At 39.7% G+C, this 15895-nt stretch overlaps 1 protein-coding gene across 1 annotated transcript in view; it reads left to right on the top strand.

Moving 5' to 3' along the window:
- Window positions 1-15895, top strand: part of syn2a (synapsin IIa) — a 40482-nt gene that overhangs the window by 16546 nt on the left and 8041 nt on the right. Inside the window, exons 2-10 of the mRNA XM_072696839.1 lie at window positions 3887-3944; window positions 4034-4125; window positions 7156-7312; window positions 8284-8373; window positions 8759-8821; window positions 9905-10047; window positions 10134-10208; window positions 11053-11155; window positions 13337-13474. Of these exons, the coding sequence (XP_072552940.1) occupies window positions 3887-3944; window positions 4034-4125; window positions 7156-7312; window positions 8284-8373; window positions 8759-8821; window positions 9905-10047; window positions 10134-10208; window positions 11053-11155; window positions 13337-13474 (919 nt within the window). The remainder of the gene's footprint in view (window positions 1-3886; window positions 3945-4033; window positions 4126-7155; window positions 7313-8283; window positions 8374-8758; window positions 8822-9904; window positions 10048-10133; window positions 10209-11052; window positions 11156-13336; window positions 13475-15895) is intronic.

Below are 15895 nucleotides of genomic sequence, written 5' to 3'. Positions count from 1 at the left end.
GTGGGTGGGTGGGTGGATGGGTGGGTGCGTGAATAAATGAGTTTGTGAGTGAGTGGATGGGTGGATGAGTAAGTGGGTGGTTAAGAAATGGGTGGGTGAGTGGTTGGGTGGGTGGGTGCGTGAATAAATGAGTTTGTGAGTGAGTGGGTGAGTAAGTGGGTGGTTGAGAAATGGGCGGGTCAGTGAGTGGTTGAGTGGGTGGGTGAGTAATGGGTGGGTGAGTGAGTGAGTGGGTACTTGAATGAGTGGTTGGGTGAGTAAGTAAGTGGGTGAGTAAGTGAGTGGGTGAGTAAGTGAGTGGGTGAGTAAGTGAGTGGGTGAGTGAATGTAGATGTGATATTAATAAAATCTAGCTCAGATTTATGGGGCTGATATTTGCTGTTCTACTTTGTGGTGTAAAATAAATGTGCCAGTGTTTGACACAGCAGCCTTTTTTTACTGATCAGATTTAATTGGATGGTGATTTTTTTTTTCGGTAATTAGGTTTGAAAAAGGGCCAGATCATTCATAAATGTGATAACCCGTCCAGATCTCGTACATACTGTGACTATATTATTATATATATTTTGATTTTCAAAAAAGAGGGCTCAGGGGACACATGGCTGTCCTCTGTGGCTTCAAATACGCCTATATAATGGGAGCGTGGCAGTGTGCATAGAGTTAAATACTTAACCAGGCCGCAATGTTAACCCTCTGGGGTCTGCAAACCCATGGCATTATTTTCATTCCAGTATAAAAATACACCAATAAAGACAGTTCCTATATAAGTGCACTATTTTCCTACACTGTTCGGTCCTCCAGGTGTGTTGAACAAGCTGTAACCGTGTGTGGTTGATTTGATTATTGACTTGAAACTCTGTACCTTTAGGTCTTTTAGAATATTTGGTCCACTTGGTTTCACAAAGAAGAAACCACTGGATTCTTTTTCTATAGCTGATTTGTGTTTAGTTGCATGTGCATTTAGGAATTTAGGAAAACAAGACCAGTGGTTGATGTAAGTAGATGCAGGTACATATAGACCAGGTGTGGCAGCAAGCAGGCGGGACTTAAAGAGACCTGTTTAACTGTATTATATTGACGTAACTGTGTTACCAACATTTTGGTGACAAATGTCTCACCCAAGTTTACAGTTATAAGGGTCACTTCGTTTTGGGCCAGATCATTCATAAACGTGATAACCCATGTAGATCTAGTACATAAAGGGACTATATTTTGGTTTTAAAAAGAGAAGACTTCAAATATGCCTACATTGTGGGAGCTACAATCCGGTATTAGGATCGGATATCGGTCCCAATATTAACAAAATTAGCTGGATCGGGTATCATAGGGATAATTAGGCCAAACCATGGAAACGATCCTTTCACTTTAATTTGTTGGTGTGAGACTGCACTAAATGTGCAAATAAATAAATGACAAATGTCAATTTAGTACATTTATATCTGTGTTAATTTGTTATATTATATAAAGTAATGTTTAAGTCAATCCTGATGCCTTAAGTCTCTCCCACATGGTGAGGTATACAGTTTATTAATTCAGCAATGGTATCAGACTGGATTCGGGTATCGACCGATATGCAAAGTTTATGTATTGGTATCAGAACTGAAACAGCTGGATCTGTGCATCCCTAGTTAAATACCTGTAAAAGCAGGCAGCTATGTTAACCCCTTTGAGATCTGCAAACATGACAGTGCATCAAATTCTCAATGTTTCTCAATGTTTCTTTTAATATCTTCATATGTGATTACTGTTGAACTGGTGGATTTGTGAAAAACATGAAATCTGTGAGAGAACCACAATTCAACTCAATTTAGAGATCCTGGCCAGACACCTTTTTAGGCCCTTTTCTTAAATAGCTCTAAATAGAGTAGGTACTTATGATTGATATCAGAAAACATATAACACACTTTCTCAGTCTGGCTTATGCCTCAGATATTGGGTCATCATCTTTCGTCATTGGTGAATTCATCTTTCTGATGTTTTCCTTTACAACGTTTTTGGATAATTCGATAAAAAAATCCTATATAAACATAATCACTGTCAAAATGAACCAGATTCAGTGTATTCAGAGCATCGACCCATACGCATAGCATGCTTGCAATCAACGCAGGCCTCCACTCCCTCTAGCTCTCTGCGTTTATCATCATCTCATGAACAGCGTGGGGTGGTAGGGAGCCTTGCTGTGTCTCACACTTGAACAGATCTGCAGTGGTGTAATGGTTCCAGTCTGTACAGCAAGGAAAAACATCTCTATAGGAGCACAGCGTGTGCTCACAAGCATTAAATTCCACAACAAACACAAATCTCTCTTATGGTCGGTTCCGTTATGACGGTACTGGCATGTCTCCATCACTTGTGGGCCACCCATTACCTAAGTGAATTCAGGCTCAGTCACGATGATCTGTTTCTCTTTGGCTGCGCTCATCATTCGGAGTGAAGGGACAGGCGGAGCGTTCAGGCCTGCATGCATTTATTTTCTCCCGCTTTGATCTCACCGTGGTGAGTCACGGTCGTCCGCCCGCTCGGCTCAGGAGCGGGAGCGCGGAGGGAGGGCTAATATGAATAATTCATCTTTACTTCCTGCCAGTCTGCCGTCATCTGAAGCAATCTGACGGATGGCAGGCGGGGCCGACGTAAACAAACAGACATGTGCCACCTGCCCTCTAGATGGATTGAGATGCTGATAACAAGATGCCAGAGTAGGCCGTATACAGATACCGCTGGATGAACAGGTATCAGCTGCGGATTGGGTACACCATCAATTGCTTATAATGAGATGGTCAGATAACAGGTGCATCCCCACTGAGAGAACAGACACTCTTTCATCTCATTTTCACTTATTAGGCTCTTTCAGTTGAAGCACATCTGTTACCTGATCCCCCAATTATTAGCATTTGATTGAATCATTTAAAACATGCACCTGCTGTCAGTTAAAGCAAGATTTGACCAATTTGCAGCTTCAGAATCATGTTGATGCTCCACGGAAATGCTCCACGGAAATGAGGACAACACCATCTCTGTCTTATGTCTGTAGAACTGCATAACACTGCATAACCCGAGTCATATTAGTGTAAAGTCCTGTAAAATGACTCTACCGCCTCAGTCCACATGCTTCTCTACCTTCAGATGCCGCTTCTGTATCATCTTAGAGCTTGTCAACAAATGCACATGTACCAATGTCCATGAGGGGGCGCTTATATCACTGCCCAGCTAACATGTCCATGCAAGGCCTGTATGGGTAGCCCAACTGGGTACCAGCATGTTTTGTCCTTGGGTTACACGTTGGCCCCTCATATGGATGCCCTCCAGGGTAGGTGATGGGACTAGGAGGGGTTAAACATGGGCCTTATCTGGGTTGTACACTACACATGGGGCCTAGATAGGACTTTTTTTTATTTTCCCCCAAAAATCAGTTTTAAGCCTTATTCTGCTCTATTGTAAGAAGGCGGGGCTATACTTAGGAATGAAGTGATTGACAGCCTTGGCTGGAAGAGTCCGGTCATCTGTAGGACCTGCCTGGCACCCTTTCTGTTCATTACATGGAGGAGCTGAGCTGCAGTGGAACTTACATGACCTGCACTTTTACTGTTGGAGCGTCCACTTATCAGACAAACCCTGAATCCAGGGGGAAATCTGCTCTGCTTCTGCGCTGGAAGCTCAGTGAAGACGGTCTTAGACACGCTTGGTCTTGGAGAAGGGGGCGGGTCTACCAAATGATCGGGCAAGTCTGGCTCTGCCTTGGGTTTTACTGCACAGACTCTGGTTGCAAATTTGACAACATGGTTGTCTTTAGTCCTATTAATAGCAACATTAGCCTTTTCTGACTGAACAGTTCCTTTAAATATGTGATAGCTTACACTCATGAATATTGTTTTTTTATGTTCTATAGGGCCAAGATATTCAGAGGGAAGAAGCTGCAGGGAGATTACGACATCAAAGTGGAGCAGGTGGGTTTTGGAACAGGTTAATGATGCAAGTCATCCAGTCTTTATTGGTTGTATTGATTTATTGATGTATTCCTTCATTTCTATTCAAGGCTGAGTTTCGTGACCTGAATGTGGTGTCCCATGCCAATGGGACCTGTAATGTGGCTATGCAAGTCCTTAGGAATGGAACTAGAGTCGTGAGGTAAGTCTACACAGACATACACAATTTCATGGCCACTCCCTGGCCACTTTATTGGAAAACCCCTTCATTGTAGATCTGCCTTACTGGGATGCAGTTAGAGAGCTGCTCTTGGCTGGATCTTTGGGTGTTGGACCCCTGGCAACACCACCGTCGCTGATGTCACTTGTACCAGCACTACACAGCTGTGCTGAGAATTGTCCACCACCCACATAAAATCTGGGCCTAGTGGTCAAAAACTGACCAGTGATAAAAGGGGTAGAGGCCAACTAGCACATTGTGTAGCAACAGATGGGCTACAGTCTGTAATTGTAGATCTAAAACACAGGTAATAAAACTAAACACATACAAGTGAAGAGATTATCCTTTTAAGTCTATTCCCAGACTTCTTTCTGAAGGCCTTAGAGAGCTCTTTCGATCTGGCCATGGTGATCTTCACTAGCTTATGTCCAGATGTTTAAATATGTTATAAAATACAAAGATGTTCATGGGTTGCCCTCATTTTCTCCACACTGTATACAGTATTGTAGACGTACAGGATAAGGTAAGTGGCCCTCATGAAGTAGACAGTGAGTGGAAAGCAAAGGTAGCCGAGGTGTTTCCAATAAAGTGGATATGAGTGCATTTGTTTGGTGCTTGTCTGAGCTGGGCCATCTCTAGTATGTGATTTGTTTGTACATCCAGGTGCGAGTTAGGCTAGATGCCAGACTGAGCCTGTCCAATTACTCAGCCCCTGCATTAGTCTGAGTCTGCAGCTGTCCCGTTGAAGCTGCCTGTCTGCTGCATTCTATTTGTGTTGGGCTTAATGACTGGAAGCCTCACAGGCTAAACCAAGCACATCCTGAAAAAGATCCCCCTGTGGACAGCAGTGGAGGTTATCTGCTAACTCCACAATTCAAAAGCTGTGAAAGATGTCCTGGCTGATTAGAGTTCTAACACACGTGGCTGAATGGAGCAGTGCAGTATTAGAAGCAGAAGAGCAGTGGCTGTACTTTTTGCAATTGGAATCCGGAGGTCTGGTCTGAATTTGGGACTTCAATGACATATAAGACCTGGTGGAACCATTAGGTTGTTACTGTCATATGAAATCTCAGAAACTATGAATTTATATTTTTAAAATGTAATATAATGTAATTTAATGTAATGTAACCCCTGAAACTTCAATACTTCTCATAATTCATGGGACATACTGAATAATTTATAGTAGATACCAAAAAAGTCATAGTACATATTGAACAATGCATAGTGCTTACTGAATAATTCTTAGTGCATATTGAATACATCATAGTGGATACAAAATAATTCACACTACACAGTGAATAACTCATAATATATGTAGATGCTGAAGAATGTGTAGTGGATACTGACTAATATGTAGTAGATACTGACTAATACATAGTAAATACCAAATAATTCTAAGTAGATTTTAATACATAGATAGTAGATACTGCATAAATCTTAGTGGAAACTGAGTGATTCATAGTAGATATTGAACAATGCAGAGTGGTTTCTGAACAATACGTAATGGTTTCTGAATAAATAATACTGAATACCTAATAATTTATGGTACATACTAAATAATACACAGTGGACTCTGAATAACACATAATGGATTCTGCAATCATACTGAATCATTTATAATACATACTGAATAATTCATAGTGGATTCTGAATAATACACAGTGGATCCTGAAAAATACATAGTGGATCCTGAAATGTACATAGTGGATACTGAATAATTCATAGTGGATTCTGAATAATTCATAGTGGATCCTGAAAAATACATAGTGGATACTGACTAATACACAGCAGACTCTGAATTATACATAGTGAATTCTGAATAATACATAGTGGATTCTGAATAATACACAGTGGATCCTGAAAAATACATAGTGGATCCTGAAATGTACATAGTGGATACTGAATAATTCATAGTGGATTCTGAGTAATATACAGTGGATCCTGAAAAACACAGTGGATGCTGAATAATACACAGCGGACTGTGAATAATACACAGCGGACTGTGAATAATGCATAGTGGATTCTGAATAATTCATAGTGGATCCCGAAATATACATAGTGGATACTGAATAATACACAGCAGACTCTGAATAATGCATAGTGGATTCTGAATAATTCATAGTGGATCCTGAAAAATACATAGTGGATACTGAATAATACACAGCAGACTCTGAATAATTCATAGTGGATCCTGAATAATACACAGCGGACTATGAATAATGCATAGTGGATTCTGAATAATTCATAGTGGATGCTGAAAAATACATAGTGGATACTGAATAATACACAGCAGACTCTGAATAATGCGTAGTGGAAACTGAGTAATTCATAGTGGATTCTGAATAATTCATAGTGGATCCTGAAAAATACATAGTGGATACTGAATAATACACAGCAGACTCTGAATAATGCGTAGTGGAAACTGAATCATTTGTAGTAGAAACTGAATCATTTGTAGTAGGTACTGAATAATTTATAGTGGATACTAAATCAATCATAGTAAAAACTGAAGAATTCATAAAATAAAAAAATAGTAAATAATCAAAATAATAATAAGCCTATAGGGTTGAAGGGGTTTCTTATAGTCATTTGCCATCAAATGCTCACACCATGTAATGGTCAAGCCGACATATTCAAATAGAAAAACCTATTACAGAAGCCATTATTCTATTAAATTTGTAAATATGAGTACTAACGGGTTTCCATTTGCACTTAATATTGCTTATACTCAGCCACATGCTACTGTACCCTCACACTCACACACCTCAATTACAAACATGAATCCTGATAGAACGTCCTGATGTGTGATATGTAATATCCCCCACAGTCACACGCCGGCAGTCTAGTGGTTCAGGAAATACCCAACTGTTACCACTGAGACTTCCCAAGTAGCATCACTACTCACAGACCAAGAAAACCAGCAGACATGTAGAGTTTAACAGGACATTTAGTGAATCCTCCTCTGAACCTGAACATGAGTTCTCTAACCAGAGTGCCCGAATGCCTTCACAGGTCCTTCAAGCCTGATTTCGTCCTCATCCGTCAACACGCCTTCAGCATGACTGAAAATGCAGATTTCCGCAACCTGATTATCGGCCTGCAGTACGCAGGCACCCCCAGTATCAACTCTCTGGAGTCCATCTACAACCTCTGTGACAAACCGTGGGCGGTGAGTTGACATGAAAAGCACTTTACAAAACCAAACAGTGGAAGTGGAGGAACATGCAGTAATGAACGGAGGAGCAGAGCTTTTGATTGGATCATTTTTTATAATTTTATTATTTGTTGTAATTAGATTAGATAGATTAGATACCCTTAAAATGTCTCTTAAATTCTTAACATAGTTTTAAAATGTAAAAAGTTACAAAATGTCCTAAAAAAGAAAACCGTTAAATTATTGGAGGGATATTAAATTGTTAGATGACGTCTAACGGCTGGGTCGAAGTGAGTCATTGAGTGTATTGAACTGCTACATTGTAGCCTGCCAACCAAATATATCCTGCCAACAGTGGGAAACTGGAAACTGGAGTTGGAAAGTAGAGCAAAGTCAAGCACACTCAGAAGGACAGTACACAGACAGTGTAATCCTTGCATCCTTGCATACTGCGTGCCACATTTGCAGTGCTGCCACTTTACATAGACCAGTATACACACACTCAAATGCATATGATCTGTGAAACCGGGTCCAATACATGCATACACTGTCTGTCCAAATGTTTGTGGACACCCCTTCTAATGAATGCATTCAGCTACACACATGTGCAAATGCACACACACAGCTTATCTCTAGTCCCTCTAGTCCCTAAAGTGCTGCCAATAGAATGCCAAGACTCTCTGGAGCAGATAAATAAACATGAACCTATTGGCTGCCTAATGCCAGGCGTGGGCTAGTAGAGGGGTAAACAGCCCCCCAGCATTGAGCTGTGGAGCAGTGAAAGAACGGTGTTCTCTGGAATGATGGATGGTGGTGCTCCATCCCATTTTGGGATGAGCTGGGGAGTTGGGATGAGGATGAATGTGCATGTGTCCCAATACTTTTGTCCAAATAGTGTATGTACACTCTATATAGTTCTGTACATTCACAGCACAGTGAGTTCATGCTGTAGCCTCATAATCCGCTTCGTTTGTTGTGGTCTGCAGTTTGCTCAGCTGATCAGCACGCACAGGAGACTTGGACCCGAAAAGTTCCCTCTGATTGAACAGACCTTCTATCCAAACTACAAAGAGATGGTGAGAGATCTTCACAGGTGCTTTTCTAAAGAAAGGTTCCTAAATGCTTTGAGGTTCTTTAGCGAACCTAAAGAGGTTCTCCTATGTCAGGGATCTACAAATCCACTCCCGGATGACCAGTGCCCAGCATGGTCTGGCATTTTCCCTGCTCATACACACCCAGTACACCCAGTAGTTAGCAGACAGTTTGATCCAGGTGTGTTTGAGTGGGGACACAGAGCGGTGCTGACCCTGATTTGGAGAACCCTGTTCTATGTAGCTGTGCTTCCAAAGCTGTCAGTGCTATAAAGAAGATGAAATCCTGACCTCAGCACTGCTGCAATTACACAAAGGACAGAACGATTAGCGGAAACCATAAATAAGCCCTTCTTTATTTGCTGTTCAGGTAACCATGCCAACGTTCCCTGTTGTGGTGAAAATTGGACATGCTCACTCTGGTGTGGGGAAGGTAAGCTTGAGTTCCAGCACGGTTCCTATGAAACAGAGTAGTACACATGAGCAATAAAGGGATGATGCAAACCAGTGATGTATTAATACTACCAATAACCTGTTATTATCATAACTGTTTCTGATTGATATTGTTTATGTTTAAATGTATTGAAAATGCAACAACCAAAAATTTATAAACAATTATTAAACAAACAAACCAATAATGAATCATCTGCACAACAACAACAACAACAATAATAATAATATTAATAATAATAATAATAATAATAATAATATTTCTGATTGATAGTGCGTATATTAAACAAGTTGAAAATACAAAGCAATAATTTAATAATAATAATATTAATAATAACTGATTGATTTTGAGTATTTTACATGGACTGCAAACAATGCAATACCAAATGTTTATTAAAAATGGAAAATCCCCCCCCCCCCAAAAAAAGTGTGTATTTATTTATTTATTTAACAACTGGTTTATATTGTTTACATTAAATGTGTTGAAAATGCAACAACCAATAATGAAAAACAATTAATAAACAAATGCACATCATCAACAACAACAACAACAATAACAACAATAATAATAATAATAAAGGTTTCTGATAGATTTTGGGTGGTATAAATAGACTGCAAACAATGGAATACCCACTGTTTTTTTTCAAGTGATAATTATTTTTATTATTATTATTATTATTATTATTATTTAATATACTGCATGTACATTTAACAACTGTTAACAACTGTTTCTTATTTATATTATTTAAGACATGCAATAACCAATAATTTAATAAAGTGCATAATAATAATAATAATAATAATAATAAAAATAATAATAATAATAATAATAATAAGTGGTATTATTGTTTTTACTTGTTGTCATTGTAATTATTTGTTTAGTAGTAGTGTTCTTTGTTTATATATTTATTTATTTTTTAATTATTTTTTATTGTTAACTGTTTCTGGTTTATAATATTTACATTAAATAAAATGCAACAACTGAAGAAATACTGCCATGTAAAATGATGCAGTATTTATTAGTAAAATAAATAACTGAAATATTATTTTTAATCCATCTTCTAAGGTGAAAGTTGACAATCACACAAAGTTCCAGGACATAGCGAGCGTGGTCGCTCTCACACAGACCTACACAACATCCGAGCCTTTCATCGATTCCAAGTACGACATCAGGATTCAGAAAATTGGCAACGATTACAAAGCTTACATGTGAGTAGAACTGCGGCTGCTCAGAGATCCTGGACATGTCCTGACGATGAGATCAATCTAGCTCATGAACCATCTCTGTCTTTTAGGAGAACCTCCATCTCAGGCAACTGGAAGTCCAATACAGGCACTGCCATGCTGGAACAAGTGGCCATGACAGATAGGTAAGAAATAATCAGAAAGAAGGACCTCAGATCATTGCATACAATTTATGTCCAAAAGTATCCGGACACTCGGCTACTTTCAGGTGCCCCCTCGTTGACACAGGTGTTCAACTTAAAGTGCATACCCACAGCTCTGTAGGAAAGCTGTGCAAGTGGCTGTGCAGGCATGGGCTAGAGGGGTATCCAGCTCCCCAGGCCTGGGCAGTGGAGCTGCATTCTCTGGCATGGTGGAGCTCCATCCACTACTTTGGGCTGTGTTGGAGTGGTAGAACCCATCATCCTTTACCAGAACCTGACCACACTTGTGATCTCATAAGCCTGAATACAATCAAATCCTCACAGCAGTGTTCCAATATATAATCTAAGGCCTTTCCAGAAGATTGGAGGCTGGTTCTGCAGCGAAGAGGGGACAAACTACATAATAATACCCTTGATTTTAGAAAATACAATAGATAAAGGGGACAAACCCTTGGACTTTAGGGACTGTCTATGAGGCTAAGGGCTTTGCATGACATCATGTAAATGTGTCTCCTTCTGGGATACACTGAGCAAGCCAAGATAGTTAATTAGAGCTAATTAGAGCTGTCTCTGTTCCTTTTTAGTTTGTTAAAGGTTCCTCTCATTACAAAGAGCCCTGAAGAGAGCCCTGACGATTACAGAGAGCCTTTCTGTTCCACTGGTTTCTCTATTTCTGATGATCAGAGAGATTATCTTCTGGATTGCAGAGAGCAGAACTGAGCTGAATAATGATTAAAAAGGAGTTTCTGAAGTCTGAATGTCTTAAAATGGTCTGAGCAGTTTAAACAAGGTCTTTAACAGTACTTGTATGGACTCTGTTTTGTAGGTACAAGCTTTGGGTGGACACCTGCAGCGAGCTGTTTGGAGGCCTTGATATTTGCGCAGTCAAAGCCATTCATGGCAAGGATGGGAAAGACTACATTACTGATGTGAGTTTAATCAGAGATGGACAATTCAGGGTCCAGAAAGTCAAAATCCACCACGGGATTCTGTTCCAACTGCTTGGGCATACTGTATATAGCTAGAGGCCGCAGATGGCGCTTCGGGCCATTGCTGCCATACGTCAACGCGTCCGCCATATTGGTCCAGGCATAACTGACCTGTAAACAAATACAAGTAAATGGAGGAGCACGATAATGTTGATCTACGTGGAATATATATTAGAATATTATAAACCCTTATGTTTGTCCAGCATGGATTTTGATTGGTCAATACATGTGGAAAATCCCTATAGGATTTTAGGCAAATGCACATTCACCATTTGTGTTGAACCCACATGCAGTGACTTCAACCCCATGCAGCAAACACACATCTACACACTAGTGAGCAAACACACACAGTGGACAGTGAGCACACATGCCCGGAGCATTGGGCAGCCAATGCCCAAGGAGTGGAGAGGGTTAAGGGCCTTGCTCTAGGGCCAAACAGTGGCAGTCTGCTGAGCCTGGGTATATAGAGCCCACAACCTTGTCACCAATAGCCCGGTGCTCTGACCACTGCTGAGCCACCACTTCATGTAAGGTATTGTGGAAATGGCCTTTTCTATCTACGTCACAGCTCATACACTTTAGAAATACTTATATTAGTGCATCTTTAAGTTCTAATAATTTATTAATGTAACAAAATCAGCAAATATGCGTGAAATCGTGAGACACTGGCAGCCGGTCTGCTTTCTGTATTCATTATAGCAGTGAAAGGATACCGATACACTCCAGGACTGAGAGTTACAGACAAAGACAAGTGTACGATTTAACGAGATGCACCTTTACCGATGAGTAAGAAATATGTACAGAAAAATTTTAATTAATTGGATGAGTTAAAGACTGTAAATGTACGGATTGTAATGCTTCTCTAATTGGTCAGCCCTTGATATGGTATCTTCCAGGGAAGGGGATGTATTTAAGGAGCAGTCCTTGTGAGAGAGAAAGAGGGCTTGGAGCAGACACACCATGGCAGGGCCTAGATAGTGGGCTCATAGACTCAGGAGTAATGATGAGGCTGAGAGAAGCCCAGTGACAGTTTTTATATATTTTTCTTTTAATTTGTTGTAAAATATAGTACAGTATGAATAGTAGACCATAAATAATTATGGTCAATATAATTTGGCTTTTTAAAATAATATTTTAATATTAAAAAAAAAACTCCCCTTGGATGCTATCCTTTTTTATTGCTTTTATAATATGTAAATATAATATGTAATTTAATAATTTAAATATTATTATAAGGTAATATAATATTATATATTATAAAGTAATGTTAATTATACTGTAAAATCTAACTGCACTACTTATTGAATAAATTAAGTTAACATAACTTGGGGTAACTTAATATGATTAATATGAACTTAAAATGAAGTCAAACTAACTCGAAAAAATTAATAATTGTGAAAGACATAAGATCAACTTTTGGCTTATTTTGGGTTACGGTGAATTTCCTCAGTTGAGTTGGACTGACTGAGTCAACTGTGGTGTTTCAATTAAATATGGTGACCTTTAAGCTGGGCCTAATGTTTGGGGAGTATAAACGTACAGGCAGTCCTGGAATTGCCCCAGGGGAGAGCGTGGTATCTATGGCCTGACATATAATATAAGTAGCATAATAACATAGTACTATATAGCTCTCAATGTAATGTTAGAATGGTCAAATACAACCAAAAACAGTTGTTCAGGTCATTTCCTGAGATCTGGTTCGGACTGTACGATGCTTTGTTGAGCCCCAGGATGCACAAGAATTACGCATCTTTTTCCAGTACAATCAGATAATGAGGAATATGAGAAGCTGCCTGGGTCGATATGGCGGCTATGTTGATGCATGATCCAGCGGCCAATGCAGCATCTAGGTGTATGGGTCTAAAAATCCGCCCCAACTGCCTGGGCAGCTCTGCCGCAGCCAAGCTTAGAGATGGAAAATCCAGGTCCAGAAAGTAAAAATCTGAATTTTATTCAAATAAAATCTGAAATTATTAATTTATAAATATTCAGATTATTAATAGTAGAAGTATTCATTTTAGCATTGCACTTAAAGAATGAACAAGACATCTTTCAGTGATGGTGACCATTTTTCTGCTTGAAGGGCTTGTGCTGAACTGCGCCGCTTGTTTTTCTGATCAGGTGGTGGGCTCATCGATGCCCCTGGTAGGAGATCACCAGGCAGAGGACAGGCAGCTTATTGCTGAAATGGTTCTAGCCAAAATGAACCAGGCTATGGCTCAGAATCCTCAGAGACCGACTACAATTCAGCCAACACAGGTACACACACACACACACTCACACAGCACATCACCATCATCAGCATCTGCTAGTGGCCCGCCCACTTTCTCACCAATCACAACTCTCTCTGATCGTCTGTGCACGCCTGTGGACCCTGTTGGGAATGTGGGTTGCAAATGTATGTGGTGGGCCACATTAGAACCTTCATCAGGCTAATTCCAGCCCAAGTTCAGTTGTAAAAATGAATGCTTTGTGGATAGTAGTTTTAGCCATAACATTAAGTTGGTTCTTAGTGTTTTACAGATTTATCTATCGTGTAGGAATCTTTTACAGATCCTTGCATCATTCTAGACATACACATACACAGACACATTACAGTACCTATAAAAAATATTTACCTCCTTGGATGCTATACTTTTTTATTGCTTTTATAAATGTAATTATGGTCAACATAATTTGGCTTTTTAAAATATTATTATAATTATTATACATTATTATAATATTATTATAAGGTAATATAACATTATATATTACAAAGTAATGTCAGTTACACTGTAAAATCAAATGTTTTTATATAAATGAATTAAGTTGACATAACTTAGGGTCACTTAAGTTGATTAAGTCAAACTAACTCAAAAAAATTAATAATTGAGATAGACATAAGTGTCACGGTTTGTCACGAGACAGAGGCGGACGTACTCGCTGGATATATTTAATACACAAAACAAACCAAACAAGCACAAAGCTTATCCAATAAAAAAAACAACACAAGAATCCCTTAAACAGGCCAAATCAACAAACCGTGAAACCGACATAGACATACACCTCGACATGGACATGAACAGAACAACGGAAGGCCAAAACAAAAGGGGTACTTACACAAAGACTAACAAGGAACACCTGGGACTAACAAGGGGGCGTGGCTACCAAGGAGACACTGGTGGAAACACTAACGGACAGGCGTGGCTAGGACTGACAAACAGAGTGTGCTAGCGAGCACATGGCAACACTACACAAAGGCAGACATGATAACAAGGGCAGGCATGACAGTAAGATCAACTTTTGGCATATTCTGAGTTACGGTGAATTTCCTCAGTTGAGTTGGACTGACTGAGTCAGCTGTGGCGTTTCAGTTAAATATGGTGACCGTTAGGGTGGGCCTAATGTTTGGGCAGTATCTGATCAGTACCCTGATGAGTAAAACTCACCTTTTTCATTGTCTACTGGCACTATCTCTGCATACTGGGTGTGTCTTTCCCCCTCTGTCCTGTAGTCATCCCCCCTAGGCTACATTCCCCTATGCAGCCAGTTGCAATCTATATCATGGTGCAGCTGCCTGGCCTCACTGTTGACGGCATATGAAAGCAAATTACTACCTTCTCTGCTGCTGAGTGTGGCAACATTAAGTGGACAGTGTCCAGAATTACACCATCAGCATTTGGCTCCTGATTCAACTCACCAGTTAATCGGTTTAGTAGGTCTGTTAGAGCAGGGAAATCAGAAAACTGTGCTGGACTATGGCCCCTGAATACCACCCCTGCAATCTAGTTGGAAAGACCTCTAGTTGGGAAGATATCATTGGCGATATCATTTTTTAAATAGCACTGGCAGATCATAGGCTTTTTAAGGGGTTCAAGTGCATTGCTTGTACTCAGTTCAGGGTGTTATTTAAACTTTAAGGCAATCGGTTTTCCTAAACCACTTGAGTTCAGATGACTCATCAGGTTTTACAGTATAGTGATAAAGCCACCTTTAAAGTAATTGACCAAATTCCACAGAGGTCCAGGCAGATGGTGCTAGTAGTCTCACAATTAGTGAAATGAAGATCACCCAGGTGCAGTAGATGTATCTCAAGTGATTGTAGTATGTGGTCCAGTCACTGGTTAATCAGTATTTCCGGCTATGCAATACACCATGAGGTCAAAAGAACAGTCTACGCATCTCTGAGAAAAGGTTATTGAAGAGTTACTGAGGTCAGAGGATCCATGTGAACACTAAACAGCCCCTGGTAAAGCAGTTAAATTCATCAATAAGAAATGGAAGGAATATGCCACATGCCCATGAGATGGTGACTAGTGAAGGAGGCCACCAAGACCTATGACTAGTTTTTAGAGGCATTTATATATATATATATATATATATATATATATATATATATATATATATATATATATATATGTCAATATCTATTAAATGAATGAAAAAGCTCAGCAAAACACTGATATTAGAATAAACACTAATAATAACACTCCTACAGAAAGTGGAGGTGGTTCTCCATCACTGTGTTCATCATTAGAACATCTCTCAAAGTTCTCCTCTCTCATGGAGTCTAGTATTATTTAGAGTTCTCCTCAGATCAGCACCTGGTTTGGTGGTAAATCAGGGCTTAATGATGGTAAATCAGGTGAGCTGCTGCTGCTGCTGTTGCTGCTGCTGATGGAGTTGAACACATCCTCCACG

Source organism: Salminus brasiliensis, chromosome 14, assembly GCF_030463535.1.
Source record: "Salminus brasiliensis chromosome 14, fSalBra1.hap2, whole genome shotgun sequence".
In the NCBI taxonomy this organism is placed as follows: Eukaryota; Metazoa; Chordata; class Actinopteri; order Characiformes; family Bryconidae; genus Salminus; species Salminus brasiliensis.
The sequence above is the reverse complement of the archived record's forward strand: the minus strand, read 5'-3'. Positions and strand labels throughout refer to the sequence as shown.